Source organism: Hyperolius riggenbachi, chromosome 12, assembly GCF_040937935.1.
Source record: "Hyperolius riggenbachi isolate aHypRig1 chromosome 12, aHypRig1.pri, whole genome shotgun sequence".
In the NCBI taxonomy this organism is placed as follows: Eukaryota; Metazoa; Chordata; class Amphibia; order Anura; family Hyperoliidae; genus Hyperolius; species Hyperolius riggenbachi.
Genome location: NC_090657.1, coordinates 111,513,247 through 111,537,061, shown reverse-complemented (window position 1 = coordinate 111,537,061; position 23,815 = coordinate 111,513,247). Strand labels below are relative to the sequence as shown.

Here is a 23,815-nt window from a genome sequence, read left to right as displayed (position 1 = left end):
CTTTTGGTGGTCACCCGATCTTTCCCAGCAGTGGACACAGAAGCTCTCCTCCTCCTCTATCTGTGCAGCAGATACAAAGCCCCTTCCCAGCTCCTTCCATTCACAGGAATGTCGGAATACTCAGATAAGTGTGGCTCATTAACATATCAAGACGCTGGTCATTCAGTGTGAAGGGAGAGCTGAGTGGTTTACAGGGCTGTAATATGAACCTAGTGCAGCATTCACTCTGTCCCCTGTGTCCTTGCACTTCATGCCAGACTGACATCTTTTGTGTCAGTGATTGTAAAATCACTGTGATATCCAGTTTTTAGTATGGGCAAATATGAATGGCAAAAAGTTCAGTTCAGCCTGTCTGTCTTATCTCAGCAGTTACAGTAGTTTAGGTGGAAAAAAAAGCCATAAGTCCATTAAGTTCAGCCAGAATACTTGTATGTCTGATATCGCTGTGCTTTGAACTAGCATGTTTTTTGCAAAGTCTCCTCTGGAATCCTCACCACTCTGTTGCCTGCCTGTGTGATCAGCTAACAAAAAAAAGTTCCCCTGGGGGGTACTCACCTCAGTAGGTGGGGGAAGCCTCAGGGTCCCAATGAGGCTTCCCCCTCCCCTGTAGCTACAGGCAGTCCAGCGCTGGATCCCCTGAAGTGTCCCGGAATCCTCCCTCGACAAGCATTGATTTACCTTTCCTACCTCCAGCGGAGGCGCTGTTGCGGCTCTCCGCACGAAGATAGGCAAAAATAGCCAATCTCTGTCAGGTCCACTCTACTGCGCAGGAGACTTGCGCCTGCGCAGTAGAGCGGCCCGACAGCGATTGGCTATTTCCGCCTATCTCCGAGCGGAGAGCCGATACTGCGCCTGCGCTGGAGCCGGGAAGGTAAATATTCACATCCTCGCTGTTAGGGGAGTGTTATCGCCACTGCCGTAGGACAGAGGAGGATGGGGGAAGCCTCAATAGGATCCGGAGGCTTCCCTCACCCGAGGCGAGTACCCCCCAGGGGAGGTTTTTTTTCCATTACAGGTTTTCTTTAAGTCAGCACTCCGCTGCTCCTAGTGTATGTCCAGCAGCAGGAGTCACAATACATTGCATGCAGAGAGTGTTGAATGTCAGGTCATATATGTGATGATGGGGCTATGGCACTAAGGCCCCATTCACACTAAGATACTTTTCCAGGAATTTACAGAGCTTTGCTGAATGCCAGCGAACAGAGCAGCACTATGACAAAGTTTCCCTCAGGAAGCATTCACACTATAATTGTGATGTATGTAAAATCAAATGCACTGCATACAGCATTTTGGGATCGTTTGCAATGCGATTTTTGTTTCTTGAACAAGTTACCTTGCTCCCCCCACCAGCACCCAGCATTATGCCAACCTCTCCCCACCCAGCGTGATCCACTCCCACCCCACCCAGTGTGACCCTCCCTCTCCGTTCAGTGTTTCCTTACTTTCTCACCCAGCAGCACCCAGCGTGACCTTACTTCCCCACCCGGCTACTTTTTCATGCCACCCGGCTGGAAAATATTTCTGGGGAGAACACTGGTTTACTGTACCATCACCGACCCTGTATGTGCCAAAAATAATTCCGGGTACAATCCACCGTTGTACTTGGCGAAATAAATGATTCTGATTCTGATTAAAATGTATTTACAGTAAAGTGGCTCTTAGCAAAATGTACTACCTAAAGAAAGCCTAATTAGTGGCGGAAAAAACGAGATATAGATCAATTAATTTTGATAAGTAGCGATAAAGTTATTAGCGAATGAATGGGAGGTGAACATTGCTCGGATGCATAAGATTTTCGAAGCTGTAGGCTGAAGTGGTTAAAGAGACACTGAAGCGAAAAAAACGATGATATTATGATTTGTATGTACAGTGGAGGAAATAATTATTTGACCCCTCACTGATTTTGTAAGTTTGTCCAATGACAAAGAAATGAAAAGTCTCAGAACAGTATCATTTCAATGGTAGGTTTATTTTAACAGTGGCAGATAGCACATCAAAAGGAAAATCGAAAAAATAACCTTAAATAAAAGATAGCAACTGATTTGCATTTCATTGAGTGAAATAAGTTTTTGAACCCCTACCAACCATTAAGAGTTCTGGCTCCCACAGAGTGGTTAGACACTTCTACTCAATGAGTCACCCTCATTAAGGACACCTGTCTTAACTAGTCACCTGTATAAAAGACACCTGTCCACAGAATCAATCAATCAAGCAGACTCCAAACTCTCCAACATGGGAAAGACCAAAGAGCTGTCCAAGGATGTCAGAGACAAAATTGTAGACATACACAAGGCTGGAATGGGCTACAAAACCATTAGCAAGAAGCTGGGAGAGAAGGTGACAACTGTTGGTGCGATTGTTCGAAAATGGAAGGAGCACAAAATGACCATCAATCGACCTCGCTCTGGGGCTCCACGCAAGATCTCACCTCGTGGGGTGTCAATGGTTTTGAGAAAGGTGAAAAAGCATCCTAGATCTACACGGGAGGAGTTAGTGAATGACCTCAAATTAGCAGGGACCACAGTCACCAAGAAAACCATTGGAAACACATTACACCGCAATGGATTAAAATCCTGCAGGGCTCGCAAGGTCCCCCTGCTCAAGAAGGCACATGTGCAGGCCCGTCTGAAGTTTGCCAATGAACACCTGAATGATTCTGTGAGTGACTGGGAGAAGGTGCTGTGGTCTGATGAGACCAAAATAGAGCTCTTTGGCATTAACTCAACTCGCTGTGTTTGGAGGAAGAAAAATGCTGCCTATGACCCCCAAAACACCGTCCCCACCGTCAAGCATGGGGGTGGAAACATTTTGATTTGGGGGTGTTTTTCTGCTAAGGGCACAGGACAACTTAATCGCATTAACGGGAAAATGGACGGAGCCATGTATCGTGAAATCCTGAACGACAACCTCCTTCCCTCTGCCAGGAAACTGAAAATGGGTCGTGGATGGGTGTTCCAGCACGACAATGACCCAAAACATACAGCAAAGGCAACAAAGGAGTGGCTCAAGAAGAAGCACATTAAGGTCATGGAGTGGCCTAGTCAGTCTCCGGACCTTAATCCAATAGAAAACCTATGGAGGGAGCTCAAGCTCAGAGTTGCACAGAGACAGCCTCGAAACCTTAGGGATTTAGAGATGATCTGCAAAGAGGAGTGGACCAACATTCCTCCTAAAATGTGTGCAAACTTGGTCATCAATTACAAGAAACGTTTGACCTCTGTGCTTGCAAACAAGGGTTTTTCCACTAAGTATTAAGTCTTTTATTGTTAGAGGGTTCAAAAACGTATTTCACTCAATGAAATGCAAATCAGTTGCTATCTTTTATTTAAGGTTATTTTTACGATTTTCCTTTTGATGTGCTATCTGCCACTGTTAAAATAAACCTACCATTGAAATGATACTGTTGTGAGACTTCATTTCTTTGTCATTGTACAAACTTACAAAATCAGTGAGGGGTCAAATAATTATTTCCTCCACTGTATAGTACACAGGGCTGTGGAGTCGGAGTCGTGGAGTCGGGCAATTTTGGGTGCCTGGAGTCGGGAAAAAATGCACCGACTCCGACTCCTAATGACTTTGTAACTGTAATTAAAATAGAAAATATGATAACATGTTCTATTTCTCAGATAATAGTCATTAAAAATAATGTATATATACAGTAATAGCTATGCTTAGTCCACAAAAATGAAATAAACCAATCAAAATTAGATACTTGTGCTGCTTCAATAAAGCAGTCCCCGTATTTTTAAGGTCAGATATACATATCTGATTGTGACTGTATATATGATGTGTACACAGGAATCTCTTATATATATATATACTAAATAACATCTATGCTGTAAGAATAAAGCCTGATGTGTAGCTGTGTCACTAATAGAGATGGTCAATGAGATGGAAATAATTCTGCATTGATGCTGATTTATGCAAATGTATGCACTCGCTTTGCTGATGAAATCAAATAATTTGATATGTTATTAAAATTTGGTTTGGTGACTACAAATTAAAGGGTAACTGAGACGGATGAAAAGTAAAGTTTTATACATACCTGGGGCTTCCTCCAGCCCCCTTCAGGCTAATCAGTGCCTCGCTGTCCTCCACCACCGGGATCTTCTGCTATGAGTCCTGGTAATTCAGCCAGTCAGCGATGTCCGGCCGCATGCCGCTCCCACAGCCAAACATTCTGCACCTGCGCAATAGTGCTGCACAGGTGTAGTTTGCTCCTGGCAGCAGAGTGTGTGCATGCGCACTACGCCTGACTGGCTCAAGTACCTGGACTCATAGCAGAAGATCCAGGTGGAGGAGGACAACGAGGGACTGATTATCCTGAAGGCGGCTGGAGGAAGCCCCAGGTATGTATAAAACTTTAATTTCATCTGTCTCAGGTTTACTTTGTTACGCAGTAGTACTATACTCTACATATGCACTCCCCCCAGAGCTGCAGGGAATCCACTGAGAATGCTGTGCACATTGAACACAGAGGTGTTGTCTGTTTACAATCTCCTCATTCCCCTGCAGAGTACCTGCACATCATTCTTACATGTACCCACACTTACATTGCCTAGGGCCTGATAGATGTTCTTTGTTCCGGTTTGTACCTTTTACAAGTACTCTTACCAAGGACTAGTTTTAGTCTAAAGGGAATAAATATAGTGGTCTACATATCCTTCTCACTTCAGTTGTCTTGTAAAATTCCTAAGCGTTGGCAGTTAAGAGACGAATTTCATGTTACATACTTTTAATCAACAAAATTGTAATATGCAAATTAGAGGAGTCGGAGTCGGTGGAATCCTAAACTGAGGAGTCAGAGTCGGAGTCGGTGGATTTTTGGACCGACTCCACAGCCCTGGTAGTACAGCTAAGAAATAAAACATTAAGATCAGATACATCAGTCTAATCGTTTCCAGTACAGGAAGAGTTAAGAAACTCCAGTTGTTATCTCTATACAAAAAAGCCATTATCTCTGCGACTTTCAAAGTCGTGGAGAGGGCTGTTTTCTGACTTTTATTATCTCAACTGTTAGTTAACTATTTACTTTTCCTCTGGCAGAGGAGATGTCATTAGTTCACAGACTGCTCTGAAAGAATCATTTTGAATGCTGAGTGTTGTGTAATTTGCACATATTAGAGAATGATGCAATGTTAGAAATAACACTATATACCTGAAAATAAAAATATGAGAATATTTTCTTTGCTTCTAATCTTCTAGTAATTATTCATAGTACACAACCAATTCATTATATCATATATTTTTTTTCGCTTCAGTGTCTCTTTAAAGAGACTCTGAAGCGGAAAAAAAATTATGATATAATTAATTGGTTGTGTAGTACGGATAATTACTAAAACATTAGTAGCAAAGAAAATATTCTCATATATTTTTCAGTTATATAGTGTTTGTTTTTTATAACATTGCATCTTTCTGTAATATTTGCAGTTTACACACTACTCAGCATTCTAAATGATTTTACAGAGCAGGCCAGTGAATTATTGACCTATCCTGTGCAGGTTGAGATAAGTTTCAGAAGAGAGAGATCTCTGCGAGTTTCTTAACTCTTTCTGTACTGGAAACAATATTAGACTTATGTTTCTCCTAATGTTTCATTTCTTAGCTGTACTACACACAGGTTTTTTTTCGCTGTATTTTTTTTTCCGCTGTAGGGTCTCTTTAAGTCTGACATATTGTGTGTTGCTTACTGTTAGAACTCCTGATAAGTTTAGGTCAGAGAGATAGTCCTGAGAAGGATTTTATCTTTTATATAGTTCTCTGGGGGCTCAGGAGGAGCTGCATGTGGTAACCTATATAAGAAAGAGTTCAATGTAGGGAGAAGAAAGAGGAGAGGAGTGGTGGATTAATCTAAAGCGGTTTCATCTGTCTGTCTGCGGCCTGTTAGTAAAGACGTGTTCACAGTTAAAAATTAACATGCTGTTAAGTTCTCAACACTGGATAGTTAGAGCTCCATTACCCAAGAACCTTGTTTTTGGCCTTAGAGATAATAGATCGGGGGGACCAGATTTTTTTTAATTTTGTCATGTCGTCTTCTAACCTAGCCCTAAACTTTTCAGAAAAGAGGATACGTCTGAGTGTTTTTGACTAAGTCAAACGAGGCTTTCCGGGAGTTCCAGGCTGCTTCTATAGTAAATTTAGTAGCAATAAAGATATAGTTGAGTGTGCCTTGAAATGTCAGGGTGTGGTAGCCCTATTATTGCTTGGAGAGGGTTTCTAGGAATAGAGGTGTTTAAAAGGACACTGAAGCGAAAAAAAAATATATGATATAATGAATTGGTTGTGTACTATGAATAATTACTAGAAGATTAGCAGCAAAGAAAATATTCTCATATTTTTATTTTCAAGTATATAGTGTTATTTCTAACATTGCATCATTCTCTAATATGTGCAGATTATACAACATTCAGCATTCAAAATGATTCTTTCAGAGCAGTCTGTGAACTAATGACCTCTCCTCTGGCAGAGGAAAAGTAAACAGCCCTCTCCATGACTTTTGAAAGTCGTAGAGATAATGGCTTTTTTGTATAGAGCTAACAACTGGAGTTTCTTAACTCTTCCTGTACTGGAAACAATTAGACTGATGTATCTGATCTTAATGTTTTATTTCTCAGCTGTACTACACATATAAATCATAATATCATAGTTTTTTTTTCGCTTCAGTGTCTCTTTAATAAGGAGCAAGCCCACAGACAGACCCACAATTTTCTCACCAATCTGCAATTGCACCCAATATGACTATACTTACTGGTGGTGTTGTAGCCTCTAAAACAGTTAGTTGAGGCATTTTTATTAAATTTGGTTGGCCTATATGGCACGGTGTACCAGTAAAATAGCAATTTGTAATTTACCTTGACCAAATGTGCATTTAATGCTGATTTGGGGGTGCTATTCCAGATTAGACAGACCTTCCAGCTCTATTTCCATTTGTAACTGTTTCCCATTTCTGGGTGTAATCTGGTTTGTGTTTGCTGCAGTTGGAGGTAAACTCTTTATAGATTAGTTAGATTAAAGCGGATAACAGTGGGTCTTCAGCACATTCATGTTTAAAACTCCTTCTCATCAAAGGAGAGTCTGTTTTCAAGCAATAGTTCCTTAACAAAATGTGCTGCCTGCATGTAGCAAAATATTTCTATGGGTGGGAATTGTTTGTGTTCCTGAAGAGAGGGGGATGTTTTGACTCCTGTGTCAGTGGAAAGATCATATACTCTAGTTAGGCTAGCTTAAAGCCACCATTTAAATATTTTAGGGTTGTGCAACACTGCTGGAAAAGCAGGATGGCCCATAAAGGATAAAATTGGTTTATGCACAGACATTATGCTGGGAATACACAATGAGATTTTTTGGCAGATAGGTGGCTCGAAAGATAATTTCCGAGAGGTCCGATCTGACTTGCATTGTTTTTTTGAGCAATTTTTTTCATAGACGTGAGGACCGTTCACACTTCAAGAGCTTTTCTAAGCGCTTGGTGATTTTAAAAGCTCTTGCTGATTTTATTCTATGCGTTTTTACACTGGAGCGATGTAATTTTTGTAAAAATCCCCCATAGCATTGCATTAGCAAGAGCTTTTAAAATATCTACCGCTTAAAAAGCTCTTGTAGTATGAATCAGCACTGAATGAAAATCGATCGGACAGTAAATCTGCCGAAAAAACTCATTCTGTATTTCCAGACATCCAGAGTACTTACAATTGTCCCAAATTGCGAGGGAATGTACAATCATTGGATTATGTATTGCTTTCTGCTGTGTGGGAGAAAACCATAGCAAGTTATTAACTTAAGTGGATGAATAATGGTCTCCTCTATATCCATCCAATGCCTATGCATTCAAATTCTATTTGGGCTGCTTGATAAATGTTTTAGATTTAGGACCCCCAGGCCTCTCTCAGGTTTTAGTCGATATAAACATCGTTGGTTAATTCTAGGTTTTTTTTTAGAGCACCATATGAAAACTAAGAATTTCTATTGAAGAAAGTGAATGGTTGCCAGTGTCATACTTTACGTTGTACCAGTGTCATATATTCACATATATTCAGTAACGTACCATGAAAAGATATAATAAAATATTTACAAGAATTTGAGAGGCGTACTGACTTTTTTGAGATACTTTAATTTGACCAGGGATGTACAGTATATAACACTGTTGTAGATGACTTGGTACAGGTCTTCTGCCACCCGATGGTCCAGGTGCCACAGTTTTACAGTGCTGCTCTGGGGTAATTTTTTTGCTAAGGACAGTCAATGAAATGCAAATAATTTAGAGTTGATACAGAATCATGCACATTTGCTATGCAAAGTTATGCAGCTTGAAAATGCAAGTCCACCTTCACAGAATTCGATAGGCCCATTCTCAAGCTCCATAAATTTGAAACATTTGCATAATCCTGCATCAATTTATTTGGATATCATTAGCCATCCATGCTTGTCACTGTTAAAAAAAAAAACAGACCAAAAAAATATGACTGTTTACTTTCTATCAGGTTCCCTTGAAGAATGGTGGGGTATGATCCTTGCTCAGAAGGGCAGCTTTTGTCTGCCGCTGAAGTAGCTGCAGCTGGTTCACTCTCTGGACTTGTTACAAGAGCCTTCATCAGCCCTTTAGATGTCGTAAAGATTCGCTTTCAGGTAATGTATTTTGATTTATTTTGTTAATAGAGCAGGAGGTTTTTATTTGAAGTTTAATCTTGTGCTTTGAACATTTACCATCTAATTCTCATCAGAAATATGGAATATTCACCACCCAAGATATAGACTATTAGAATTCTAACAGTTGAATAAGGGTGATAACTGATTCAAAATTATAGTTCATGCAAATGCTTCAATTGGCCTTACACTCATTGATTTTTACTGGCAGGTTCCATCACTCTGATCATATTTGCTGGTTATTTGTGACGCAACGAGATGCATCAATCATAATTTTGATCAATTTGCTTATGGTAAATTTTAATTTCTTGGATCAACTTAACATAGCATTGCACTGTATTGAACACTGCAATGCTGGTGTTCGATTCATTTTCAATAGATCTTATGGTGAAATCTATAGAACATCTGTTTGCAGTGTATGGGGGGGGGGATTCAATACCTCACTGATCATATTCAGATCAGAGAGGGATTGGACTGTTTGCAACATTGGATAGAAATCTCTGCATGTATGGCCATGTATGGCCACCTTTAGATAAAGTATAGGGTGTGACATTCACCAAGCAGTGTACTGTTGTGCTAGGTGTAAGTAACCTTATCTCCCTATGCAACCTGGCATGGCATCCCCAGATACACAGCATGGTCCTGCATCCATTTAGAGGAGCATACACAGTCTCGCCCCTATCTTATCACTCACTTACCACATAGAAATGTAGAATTAAAGGGATAGTGGCCAGTTGTTATTAAAGTGAATCATAAAAAAAAAGCATACTCCCCTAAGGAGAGGGAATGCTCTAGGTCCTGTCTTAATGACTATCAACCAGTTGCTCTCACCCCTGTCATCGCCAAGTGTTTAGAACAACTGGTAGCCACTCACATCAAAGCCTCCATCCTAGAAAATCAAGATAAACACCAATTAGCCTACCGAAAAAATACAGTGGTTTGCAAAAGTATTCACCCCCCCCCCCCCCCCCCTTGAAGTTTTCCACATTTTGTCATATTACTGCCACAAACATGAATCAATTTTATTGGAATTCCTCGTGAAAGACCAATACAAAGTGGTGTACACGTGAGAAGTGGAACAAAAATCATACATGATTCCCAATTTTTTTTCTTAATTTTTTTTTTTACAAATAAATAACTGCAAAGTGAGGTGTGCGTAATTATTCAGCCCCCTGCAGTACTTTGCAGAACCACCTTTTGCTGCAATTACAGCTGCCAGTCTTTTAGGGCATGTCTCTACCAGCTTTGCACATCTAGAGACTGAAATCCTTGCCCATTCTTCTTTGCAAAACAGCTCCAGCTCAGTCAGACAGCGTTTGTGAACAGCAGTTTTCAGATCTTGCCACAGATTCTCGATTGGATTTAGATCTGGACTTTGACTGGGCCATTCTAACACATGGATATGTTTTGTTTTAAACCATTCCATTGTTGCCCTGGCTTTGTTTAGGGTCGTTGTCCTGCTGGAAGGTGAACCTCCGCCCCAGTCTCAAGTCTTTTATAAACTCCCAAGAGGTTTTCTTCCAAGTTTGCCCTGTATTTGGCTCCATCCATCTTCCCATCAACTCTGACCAGCTTCACTGTCCCTGCTGAAGAGAAGCACCCCCAGAGCATGATGCTGCCACCACCATATTTGACAGTGGGGATGGTGTATTCAGAGTGATATGCAGTGTTAGTTTTCCGCCACGCATAGGGTTTTGCATTTTTGCAAAAAAAGTTCCATTTTGGTCTCATCTGCCCAGAGCACGTTTTTCCACGTTTGCTGTGTCCACCACATGGCTTGTTGCAAACAGGACTTTTTATGCTTTTCTGTTAACAATGGCTTTCTTCTTGCCACTCTTGCCACTATGGACAGATTCCCCCACCTGAGCTGTAGATCTCTGCAGCTCGTCCAGAGTCACCATGGGCCTCTTGACTGCATTTCTGATTAGCACTCTCCTTGTTCAGCCTGTGAGTTAAGGTGGACGGCCTTGTCTTGGTAGGTTTACAGTTAATAAAGTGGTGTTGGCGTTCCTTATAGTTTACAACCTCCAATACTTACAAAGTCACAGTCCCAGTTCTAATCGGTAGATCGCTATACAGGTGAGGATAGCAATTCCCCAATATTAACTATGATTTAAATGTCTGTACAGCGCTCTCTCCTCTTAGTGATCCCACCCACCATCAACCTTCTGCATACAGTTCCACTGTTAGTAAATGTCTCAAGTCTCTGGTAGAATTAAACACTTTAACCAATGTTGAAAGGCTGATTTGTCACAGATCAGCTAAGCTCATGTAAAGGGAGACCTCCTTTCCTTTGTTCCTCCTTCCAAAATTTCACTTCTGGATCACTTGTACCTCAGAAAGACATATGACATAACATAGTGTAAACCTGTATTAGGATGTTCAAATTTTCCACACACATGCAAAAGTGAGTGCACCCCTACAATGGTGAGTGCTCCCCACTGTGTGTGTCCGTGCTACACCTTCCCAATACAATGAGAGAAATTCCTGCTGACCTATTGGACCAGCAAAAGATCGCAGAGATGTCACAAGTCTGGGTATTCCTCCGGCAGACCTCCAAATAATGCCAGTAACTTGCTTCCACAGTTCCTCAAAGATAAAGGATTACAACACACATAGGGCTTGATTCACAAAAGAGTGCTAACTTTTAAGCACGGCCGTTTTCGCGCGAATTTTCGGCGTTTTCGCGTTCGCGCGCAATTAAACGTTTTCGCGCGAAATCGTTATCGTTTTCGCACGCTAACGCGAATTTTCGTGTGAAACCGGTATCGATTTCGCGCGAAAATTCGCGTTTGCACACGAAAACGATAACGATTTCGCGCGAAAACGGTTAATTGCGTGTGAACACGAAAATTCGCGCGAAAACGGCCGTGCTAAAAGTTAGCACTCTTTTGTGAATCAAGCCCATAGTGTGAACCTGTCACGACACTAGATCTATCCCAGTGCTCATATACACATGAGTGTTCCCTGCTGTGGGCACCCTGGACCCTGTGTCTCAGTGTTGGACTTCCACCACAATGTGCAAATAACCAGTATAGCCGCTCACCAGATCCTTTGCTGACCTCACAGAGCCCAACTTTCAGCCCTTTATAGTCACACAGGATTAGGGAATCTTGTCAGCAGTGTTAATATATACCTATAGGACTAATACACAGCTCCCATAGCATAATACTGTTTTATTCTTCAATAAAATGTTAAACTCACACTCACATTCTATAAAATTGGTATGCGCATAGATAAAAACCTCCTGGACGTCCTCACCGCCACTCTCTCAGCGTCTTCCTGTCTGCCGCTTGAGGCCACGCCCTACCGGTTTCGTCATATGACTCATCATGGGCTGTAGGTCAGCATATATATCTGGGTTAAAATGAGGAGGAGAAGAGAGAGGGGTCGCCACTACAGTTCACTCTGCATGGAGAGGGATATTGGCAGGAAAAACAGCCTCTTTCCACATAGCCAGCGTGCTCTGGCTTGATAATACAATTTTCAATAGGTGGTACACATCAATGCAGTTCATGTGGAACCTTTAAACATTTGTTCCACATGAACTGCATTGATGTGTACCACCTATTGAAAATTAAACACAATTGCCAGCAGTGCCGACTTTTGCATCTTCCTACTCTCAGCATATATATCTGGTGAGCAGGAATTTCTCTCATTGTATTGAGAAGGTGTAGCACGGACACACACAGTGGGGAGCACTCATCATTGTAGGGGTGCACTCACTTTTGCATGCGTGTGGAAAATTTGAACATCCCAATACAGGTTTACGCTATATTATGTCATATGGCTTTCTGAGGTACAAGTGATCCAGAAGTGAAATTTTGGAAGGAGGAACAAAGGAAAGGAGGTCTCCCTTTACATGAGCTTAGCTGATCTGTGACAAATCAGCCTTTCAACATTGGTGAGAGCGTTTAAAACCACTTAACGACCGCCTAGCGCCGATAGGCGTCGGCAGGTCGTTAGTGGTATAGCATGGAAGTGGCCTTTCCATGCCAGTTCACGGAGGGTGTCTCCGTGAACAGTGTGCGAGCCGCCGATCGCGGCTCGCACGCATAATGTAAACACGCGGGGAAGAAATCCCCGCTGTTTACATCAATACGGCTCTGCTGCGCAGCAGCGCCATAAAGGAGATCGGTGATCCCCGGCCTCTTGTTGGCCGGGGATCGCCGGCATCTGATAGGCTAAAGCCTATCCTATCCGGCGCAGGATAGCCTGCGGGAGAAGCAGGTATGGGCAGAGAGGGCAGAAATCGCTGCGGAAGGGGGCTTTGAAGAGCCCCCCCGCAAAGCGCAGAGAGCCGGCGGCAATCAGACCCCCCCCCCCCCAGCAGGACATCCCCCTAGTGGGGAAAAAAGGGGGGGGAAGTCTGATCGGCCAGGTTCAATCCTGATCGGGGCTGCGGGCTGGAGAGCCCACGCAGCACCGCTATCAGGAAAATACCCTGGTTCTTTAAGTGGTTTTGTACCAGAGACTTGAGACATTTACTAACAGTGGAACTGTACGCAGAAGGTTGATGGTGGGCTGAATACTTTTGCAAACCACTGCATTTTCAACCATTCCATTCAGAATTTCTGATCGCTCTAACGATTTTTCGCTAGAAATTAGACCGTTAGTGGCCACCTTAACCCTCCTAACAGTAACCCAGGAGGGCAGAGAGGGCAGATAAGGCCATTTGAAAGCACAGTAGGTTAATATGTCTGCTTCCATGAATCACAAAGTAGAAACTGTGCAGATTTGTATCAGATGTAACAAAGAGAAATTTTCTATCGCTGGTATTGAGTCCTGTAACTTGAGCCAGTCGCGGCCAGTCTTAGCATGTGAAGCGCATACTCTACAGCGGAGAATAATACTACGCAGGCGTAGTACTATTTTCTGCCAGACACGGAGGGAGCGCACAGCGCATGCGTAAAACTGGCCGCGACTGGCCAAAGTTACATGACTCGGTAGCAGCGATTAGAAAAGGCTGAGGATGGCAGCGTGGGAGGGATCTGTGCGCATGATGGGGCTGGAGGAAGCCCCAGTTATGTATAAAACGTTCAGTTTGCTGCGTCTCTGGTTTCCTTTAAAGGATACCAGAGCTGAAAAATAAAATGCAAATGGGGGGACATGAATTAGGTGAAGTCCTGTGCTAAGCCACTGTGGACGATTTCTGTAAAAAGTAGGGGGACAGAGTAGAACGGGGGGAGCGGTGGGCATGAGGACACATGACACATCACACAAACACACATACATCAGGCAGACAACACACACACACACATGCATTAGGCAGACATAACTCACACACACACTCACTCACTCACTCACACACACATCAGGCAGACATCACACGCACATCCATCAGGCAGACATCACACGCACATCCATCAGGCAGACATCACACGCACATCCATCAGGCAGACATCACACGCACATCCATCAGGCAGACATCAAACGCACATCCATCAGGAAGACATCACTCAGACTTCACACACATACATCAGGCAGACACATCACACACATGCCATACATACTGTATACACACTGGCTGCATTCAAACACAGCACCTCTCACACAGCAACACTGCTTATCTGGTGTCATAAGCTTCAGCTCCTCCACGTGCAGTGTGTCTCTCACTCCTTCTCCTGGGCGGGCGGCAGCACTGCTCATCATTTTCATGGGGGACGACGGGAGCTGGACATTCCTTTGAACACTGATCTGTATCAGTGTTTGTCAGCTCTGCAGTCGGGGGGGGGGGGAGGAGGAGGCAGGGGGCTGCATGCATCTAGCAAGAGGGAGAATGGGCTGTAGCCTTTTCTCATTTGCCGTATTTATTTTGGCAGGAATGACCTGTTGACTCCCCCTCTGCCTTTGTAGTACAGTCCACAATAAAAAACCACAAACAGACACATTGCCGGGAAATAGATCTCTGTGTGTGCTTTTGCCGTGGCCGCATCATCACAGGGCGCGTATCACCACCCAGCTCCTGCACTCATGTCGGCAAGCCTCCCGCAATCAGGAACTAGCTTTGGGAGCTTGCCTTTGTAACGGAGGGAGATGGAGAGCAGGACAATGCCGGAGTGGTGGCAGGGGATACAGAAATGCAGCCTAAACCGGCATTTCCTAAAAGTGCACGGTACGATTACCGTTCATTGTAAAACCGTGGTATACCGTAATACCGGAAATCGCGGCAACTCTAGGCAGCATCATGCTCTGCGGGGTGCTTCTCTTCAGCAGGGACAGGGAAGCTGGTCAGAGTTGATGGGTAGATAGATGGAGCCAAATACAGGGCAATCTTGGAAGAAAACCTCTTGGAGTCTGCAAGAGACTTGAGACTGGGGCGGAGGTTCACCTTCCAGCAGGACAACGACCCTAAACATATAAAACATACAGCTAGGGCAACAATGGAATGGTTTATAAAAAAAAAAAAACTATCCATGTGTTAGAATGGCCCAGTCAAAGTTCAGATCTAAATCCAATCGAGAATCTGTGGCAAGATCTGAAAACTGCTGTTTACAAACGCTGTCCATCTAATCTGACTGAGCTGGAGCAGTTTTGCAAAGAAGAATGGGCAAGGATTTCAGTCTCTAAATGTGCATAGCTGGTAGAGACATACCCTAAAATACTGGCAGCTGTAATTGCAGCAAAAGGTGGTTCTACAAAGTATTGACTCATGGGGCTGAATAATTACGCACACCCTACTTTGCAGTTATTTTTTTTTTTTAAATGTTTGGAATCACGTATGATTTTGTTCCACTTCTCACGTGCACACCACTTTGTATTGGTCTTTCACGTGAAATTCCAATAAGATAAATTCATGTTTGTGGCAGTAATATGACAAAATGTGGAAACCGGCAAGGGGGCGAATACTTTTGCAAACCACTGTAATCTCAGTTGATGGGCACAATTGATTATGAACGATTATAAAAAAAATTTGTCCGACTGGATTTTTGTCCAACCAATATTTGAATTTTCTTGATTGGTTGTGATAGGAAGCAAAGATTGGTTCATTGATGGTATAGTGAACGATTTTTCTTCCGATCAGAATTTCTGATCGTTCTAACGATTTTTTGCTAGAAATTGGATCGTTAGTGGCCACCTTTACAGGCCATTTTTTATATTGAAAACATTTTTTAACAAACTACTAATATAGCACTCGACATTGTATGCCTTCTCATTCATATATTAGTTTTAGAAGACAAGTCTGTTTATTTTTCCTTGTGTGGTGGTTGCTTGTCTTCCACCCAATGCCATTACTTTAGAAAATAAATCACTTTGCACTTTAGGGGTAAAAAAGAGGTTGTGTAGTGGAACAGATTTAATCCACGTAGTATGTATAAGAACAAACCTTTTTTTACACCAGGCGTGTCCAATAGATAGAGTTCTATGAGTAGATCACAAAGGACTTCTGGGTAGATCCTACACTGCACACTTGAGTGACATGTGCATCATACTCAGTCTCTTTGACTTGGATGAGCTTATTGTGATATGCTATCCTGAAGTTTTGCACTGCAGTGTAGATTATGATGTTGCAAGGTAGGGAGTTATACATTTAGCAGCATTATGGGGCACTGCTGATAACAATTTTGCCAGATACTAAGCATGATATTGTAAGCATGATATTGAGACTCGATTTGGTCAAGCACTGTTCTATTTGGCTTTCGTAAGGACTCTGATATTTAATTGATTGGTGGCTTGTGATAATTGCCAATAGAAACAAAAAAAAAAAAAACGAACCTGGTTCTTTTAATGTTAAGAACTTTATCTTCTATGTCTGTGTTTGTATTTAACAGCTTCAGATTGAGAATCTGTCTGAAAAAGGCAGCCAGGGAAAGTACAGAAGTATTGTGCAGGCAGTAAAACTGATTTTCAGAGAAGAAGGTTTGCCTGGATTTTGGAAGGGACACATTCCAGCACAGCTTCTCTCTGCCTGCTATGGTGCTGTGCAGGTGAGAGTTTTATATTCGTTTTCGTGTCTAGTTATTTGTGTTTGCTTGGGATTAAACTAACATTTCTGCCTTGTCAACCTTACAGTTTGTGAGTTTTGAGGTATTAACTGAAATTATTCATAACTCTACTTCTCTGGACGCCCGTGCACCAGCAGTGCATTTTCTGTGTGGAGGTCTGGCTGCTTGTTCAGCAACTCTTACTGTCCAGCCCCTAGATACACTGAGGACACGCTTTGCTGCTCAAGGGGAGCCCAAGGTAAGGGTTTCTCTAATTACTCCTAAGTGTGAAATTTAACAGTACTGTATCATACGCTGATGGTGATTATCACCTACATTCCAAGTCTGCATGAATAAATTGTTTCGCATTATACAAAAAATATGATTTGCTAATAAACAATATGTTTTTACATTCCTGAAATCGAACACTACAAATCCAGCGCAGGAGACTTGGGCGCAGCCGGCGCACAGTGAGTAACTTCGGCGCCGTCAGAAGACGGAGCTGAAGTTGCTTTTAAAACTCTGTAATTTGGCTGCCAGCAATAGCTGAAAGCCGAATTATATCATTCTCCCCCATCCACGTGGACCTAGAGGGGGAATAATAATTAAAACCGCCGGGACTTGTGCACCAGCAGGGTAAACCATATATTGGCTGTATCCTGCGCCCAAGTCTCCTGGCGGCGATTTCTCTCGTACGCCCTGAAATTCCCATTAGGGAATTTTGCTTAGGAAGTTGCCTTACAGGAACATTCTGTGTTTTCGGGGTTTTTTTATTCTTACAAGTTGTACATTCCTACATCAGGAATCAGAATTAAACAACCATTGAAGTAAAGACTTTCATATGACATTGTCACACTGATAAAGAAAACACAACACCTTTAATAACCATGGTTTTTAAATGTGAGTACAATAGTCAAACGGTCAGAAGATCTTTTTGTTAAGACAAAAGGCATGTGTTTGAGCTCCAGATCTAATGCCTGACACATACCATGCATTTTCCCATCAGATAGATGAATCGATTATTTCCGAGATGTCTAATCTGATTTTCAATTTATTTATTTATTTATTTTTTTAATCTATTTTTGTATAGCAATGATCAGAAAATCAATCTGAAAAACGGTCAGAAATCACATCGAACGTGTCGGAAATAATCACTTTCGCCCATCTGGAAATTGCATGGTGTGTACCAGGCATAAAGGAAGTAAACGCTCCCAGATTTCTGCTGTTAAAGAGACACTGAAGCGAATACATTTCGCCCTTTTTACCTTATAATTCGCTTCAGTGCTCTCAGCACAAGTAAACCGCCGCGTCCCCGCTGCTAAACAAGAGCTGCAGAGCCCCCAAATCCCTGTGCAAACATCTACGACCAACTTAGTCGTGGATTTTGCTGTGCTGAGAAGCAGAGCTATCTGCTGTAGCTCTGCCTCTCCTGCCGTCAATCGCCGTGTGGATCTCCGCCTCTCCCCGCCCCTCTCTGTGAAGGAAGAGTGAGAGGGGCGGGGAGAGGCGGCGATGCGCCACGATAGACATCAGGAGAGGCAGAGCTGAAAGCTCTGCCTCTTTTCTGAAATGCCGACCAGATCGCCCCCCTGGTATTTGGGGGCTCTGCAGCCCTCATTTAGCGGCAGGGATGCAGCGGTTTACTTATACTGAGAGCACTGAAGCGAATTACAAGGTAAAAAGGGCAAAATTAATTCGCTTCAGTGTCTCTTTAATGCTTAGGTTGTTATCGTCTTAAGTGTCCTTATCATCCACTAATGTGACAGCCATAAATAATTTGATTAGGGAGATATATAGGACTAGGATTAGGGCTTAATAGGTCGTAACTCTAGATTGTAGTTTCGAGAGTTATTGAGTTATAAGAGGACATGAGTCCGGAGTCTTGCTTTTTAGTCTCGCGTTTACACTATTCTCTAAAAGTATGTTAGTATTCGTGTTGGCAATTATTTGAGAAAGTGATGGGATGTAGTCAGTTCCAATGGCTAAACATTAGTTTTTTAGCTGCCAGAAACAAATGTGATATTGGGAGTCTGACGTTATGGTCAAATATGTCGATATTGCAATGCAGTAGGGTCTGGATTGCCCACCATGGAGCTGATTTTCAAAAATATTTGATCACACATTGAGGAGACAAGAGGGCATTCCCATATAATGTGGTACAGAGAGCCAATATCCCCACACTTTCTCCAACACCGTGAGGAGTGATTTTTAAACGTGGCTAATTTGCGGGGTGTAAGATACCAATTATAGAATATTTTGAGTAGAGTTTCTAAATGGGTAGTGCAATGGAAATATTTCTTGATGGAAATAATGCTTTTATGTAACGTTTCAATTGAGAGATCTGATTTGAGGTCTCGTGACTATTTCTTGTAATGTTTATCTGTAGGGATTGGTTGAGGAGAAGACTCCCATGAGGGTTGAATACTAGTGAAATAAACCTCCTTTAAAGGTGGCCATACACTGGTCGATTTGCCATCAGATTCGACCAACAGATAGATCCCTCTCTGATCGAATCTGATCAGAGAGGGATCGTATGGCTACCTTTACAGCAAACAGATTGTGAACCGATTTCAGCCTGAAACCGTTCACAATCTGTTGTGGTGGTGGTGCTGCTGCTGCCCCCGCCCGCCCGCATACATTACCTGCTCCGCCTGCGCGACTCCAGTCCCCTGGTCACCGCTGCTCTGTCTGCGCTCTGGTCTCCAGGTCCGGCATGCCTCACTTCTTCTAGCCCGGCAGGAAGTTTAAACAGTAGAGGGCGCTCTACTGTTTAAACTTCCTGCTGGGCTAGAAGAAGTGAGGCATGCCGGACCTGGAGACCAGAGCGCAGACAGAGCAGCGGTGACCGGGAGACTGGAGTCGCGCCGGCGGAGCAGGTAATGTATGCGGGCTCTATTGCGTCGGTCGTCGGGCACTCGAACGCCGCTAGCGATGCGCTCTTTACCCGCGGGCGATCGGTTATTTTCCGCACGCCGCGATCGACGGGATCGGACGAAATCGAAATTCGGCGTGTAGCGTGAACGATTGGCAGCAGATTCGATCCCAGTGATCGAATCTGCTGTCGAAACGGGCGCAAATCGAGCCAGTGTATGGCCAGCTTTAGGGTGTTTGGAGATTTGAGATATGCCAAAAGATGGTTTGGAAGATAAATTTGTGTACATTTATTTGATGATAGATAATAAGTAATTTGGTGGCTGGACGATGTAAGGGTTAAGGGCTCTGCCTCTGACACAGAAGACCAGGGTTCGAGTCTCTGCTCTGCCTGTTCAGTAAGCCAGCACCTATTCAGTAGAAGACCTTAGGCAAGTCTCCCTAACACTGCTACTGCCTATAGAGCGCCCCCTAGTGGCTGCAGCTCTGGCGCTTTGAGTCTGCCAGGAGAAAAGCGCGATATACATGTTATTTGTCTTGTCTTGTAATTTGTAGGTAGGTTAGAAACTCTGAAGATGGGAGTTGATAAAAACAGAGCTCTTTAAAGAGAACACGAGGTGGTTTCTAATAATCCTAAGAGCACACAGAGGCTGGGTCTGCATATAATGCCCAGCCTCTGTTGCTATACTGATCCCCCCCCTCAAGCCCCCCCCTGTGCTCTGCTGTGCCCCCATAAATCACTTAGCCGTGCTAGCAACACGCAGCGGGTCACTGCCGGCTGTTTACCTTTGCCAGTGTCAGTCTCGCCGCTTCCCCGCCTCCTCTAAGTCACCCCTCCCCACCTGCGTCCCTTCCCTCCAATCAGCGGGGAGAGAAGGGACGCGGGCAGGGAGCGGCGACATAGAGGAGGCGGTTAGCAGCGAGACTGACACTGGCAAAGGTAAACAGCCGGCTGTGACACTCTGCGTGTTGCTAGCACGGCTAAGTGATTTATGGGGGCACAGCAGAGCGCAGGGGGGGCTTAGGGGGGATCAGTATAGCAACAGAGGCTGGGCATTATATGCAGACCCAGCCTCTGTGCGCTCTTAGGATGATTAGAAACCACCTCTGGTTTTCTTTCACCAGAGGTGGTTTTTTTTTTTGTTTGGTTTTTTTTGTTTATGTAAGATTTTATAATGGTGTAGCAAATCAGGTGGTGCAGAGGAGAAATTTTGCTGATATTCTTACATTAATGGCAGCAATTTCACCAGTTGTAGAAATGCATACTTTTGAGAAAATATGACTTAAATAAAATGTATCTCTACTTATGATTCAGATTCAAACAAATTTGACTCGTAACTTAGATGTTTGTCCTGCTTTGCATGCACCACTGAAAGTTTTTTGTTGTTGGCAAATTAGATGCTTTCATGGTTTTTGGAAGAGCTAAAAAGGACGCGGAACAGCAGACCTGAAACTGTGTAGTTCCTTGGGTTCGCAGGAACTGTGTTTTGTGTCCAGATTTTTATGCTGTGAAATGTGAACTCCTAATAAATGTTTCTTTTTCAGGTATACAAGACACTATGTCATGCCATTGTCACGATGTTTAGAACAGAAGGATTCTTTACATTCTATCGTGGTCTCTGCCCAACTTTGTTAGCTGTGTTCCCATATGCTGGACTTCAGTTTTCCTCCTATAATCTGTTCAAGAGAGCTTGGGATGCTACATCACTGCAACACCAGGATAAAACAGGTGCTGAAGCCAGACCACACATTTAACACTTTCGCCCCTGTGCTTATTTTAACTACTCAGTAGCAATGTCGTCTATTACGTTTTATGATCTCATTCATTGGTTAACTTAATATGTCAAATAGAAAAATGTATTTTATTTGGAGGTGGATTTTTCTTTTTAAGAATATAAAAATCTAATAGCACATTTGCATGTGGCACAGCCTTAACTGCAACTTAAAGTGAACCTTAACTAAGAAAGGGATATGGATGTTTCCTTTTAAACAAGCAGTTGTCTGGCAGTCCTGCTGATCTCTTTGGCTGCAGTAGTAGCTGAATCACACACCTGAAACAAGCATGCAGCTAATCCAGTCTGACTTCAGTCAGAGCACCTGATCTGCATGCTTATTGAGGGGCTGTGGCTAAAAGTATTAGTGACACAGGATCAGCAGGAGAGTCAGGCAACTTATTATTTTAAAAGGAAAAATGCATATCCTTCTCAGTTTAGGTTCCCTTTAAAGTTTTGACTGTTGACCCGTCCTGCATATTGACTTTGAGAAATATTTAGAACATACCTCCATACAGAACAGATTCAGCTCTTGGATGCTGGTTGGTTTCCTAACCTGAACCACTTGCTTTTATGTCCTTCCACAACATTTTAATTGGATAAAGGTCAGGCATTTGACTTGGCCATTGAGAGCATTCGCTTTACTCATCTTTAAAGTGGGATTTTACTCCAAACATGAAAATTATTATTATTATTATTATTATTATTTAGTATTTATATAGCGCCGACATATTACGCAGCGCTGTACAGTATATATATATCTTGTCACTAACTGTCCCTCAAAGGAGCTCACAATCTAATCCCTACCATTGCCATATGTCTATATTATGTAGTGTAAGTACTGTAGTCTAGGGCCAATTTTTAGAGGGAGCCAATTAACTTATCTGTATGTTTTTGGAATGTGGGAGGAAACCGGAGTGCCCGGAGGAAACCCACGCAGACACGGAGAGAACATACAAACACTTTGCAGATAGTGCCCTGGCTGGGATTCGAACCAGGGACCCAGCGCTGCAAGGCGAGAGAGCTAACCACTACGCCACCGTGCTGCCATGAAAATGACAGTTACTACTCTAAGGTTACATAAAAGAACATTTGAAGGCATTTCCAAGGCATCCGTGGCTCCAATTTACTAGTTCATTTCCAGCAGAGTTGATCCAAGGATTTTATCTGACTGCCACTTGGAGTTGGGAAGGATTTTTTTTCCCCTTAAAGGTTAATTGGCCCATGCCTTGTAAGGGTCTTTTTGTTTTGTTTTTGTTTTCCCCGTAATCAACTGGGATATATGAGCAGTTGGGAGAGAAAGGCACCTGATGTTTAATACTCCTGGTTGGACTTGATGGACGAATGCCTTTTTCAACTTAACTATGTAAGTATTCCCTGTGCATAAAATTATTTAAAAATTATATTCACTGCAGAGAACAGTAAAAGCTTGCTTATCTCTTGTCGTCGACAAAAAGGCAAATATTTTTCACACAGGGAATACTTAGGAATTCTTTCAAATGTTCTTTTATGTAACTAAGACTAAGTAACTGAAATTTTAGTTTTGGTATTATAATCCCACTTCAACTATTGTTTGGTAGAAATATTTCTGTATTTACGACCGTTGTCTTTCTGCATGACCCACACCATGTTCACTGACAGACATCTTCCTTTAGTATTCTCTGGTTTAGTTAAAGAAAAAAAATAAGAAAAAAAATGTATGTATGTATGTACGTATGTATGTATATGTGTGTGTATATGTATATATATGCATGGCGAGGAAAAGAACAGCACTAAAAAAGAGATTGCATCCTTATGACTACCTGCTTGAGAGTGCAAGCCCCACTAGTGGGATCAAATACACACCCAGCATTCAAATAAAATACACCATCTACCATTGGAGGATGTTGGTTTCCGTAATAGCTTGCATGGAACTTAACCTCCTTAGCGGTAACCCCGAGCTGAGCTCGGGGTAAGCCGCCTTGGAGGATATCTCAGCCCCTGGTGGGGCGATTTAAATTCGGTAAAGTGCTGTACGCGCAGCTAGCAGTTTGCTAGCCATGCGTACAGCTTGATCGGCCGCGCGCAGCGGCAGAAGAGGGCCCCCGCCAGAGCCCTGCGCTGCCCGGACCAATCACTCGCGGGCAGCGCAAAGGGCTGGATCGGGTGCGCCTGACGTCAGGACGTCGGCTGACGTCATTCCGATCGTCGCCATGGCAACAGGAGATCGCGTTCTATACGCAATCTCCTGTTTGCTGTTGTTGCCGGCGGCGATCGGACTAGAGGGACACATGCGCCCTCTAGTGGTGTTTCATGTAGCTACCACTCGGGTAACTACATGAAACAGAAATTTTTTTTTTACTAAAAAAATGTGTAATGCAGCCTCCTTGGCGAAAAAATTTAACCGCCAAGGAGGTTAAGTACTCGTCCCTCCCACTGCGAAGAAGTCATCCCCCATGGGAGGGACCCTAACACTAACTCATCCTAAATTATTACATAGCAAGGAAATGAACAGCGCTACTTAAAAACAGGCAAGTGCCTACCTGCAAAAGAGTGCAAGCCCCACTTGTGGGATATAATACACACCGAGCATACACATGACCTGTCTACCACTGGAGGAGGATG

At 43.1% G+C, this 23,815-nt stretch overlaps 1 protein-coding gene across 5 annotated transcripts in view; it reads left to right on the top strand.

Annotated features, from left to right (window-relative positions):
- SLC25A19 (solute carrier family 25 member 19) overlaps positions 1 to 23,815 on the top strand; it is a 117,329-nt gene that overhangs the window by 22,233 nt on the left and 71,281 nt on the right. For all 5 annotated transcript variants that reach the window (XM_068262989.1, XM_068262990.1, XM_068262988.1 and 2 more), the window contains 4 exons: positions 8,481 to 8,625; positions 16,416 to 16,571; positions 16,657 to 16,827; positions 20,985 to 21,168. In XM_068262989.1, coding sequence (XP_068119090.1) covers positions 8,494 to 8,625; positions 16,416 to 16,571; positions 16,657 to 16,827; positions 20,985 to 21,168 — 643 coding nt within the window. In that variant the 5' untranslated portion in view covers positions 8,481 to 8,493. The remainder of the gene's footprint in view (positions 1 to 8,480; positions 8,626 to 16,415; positions 16,572 to 16,656; positions 16,828 to 20,984; positions 21,169 to 23,815) is intronic.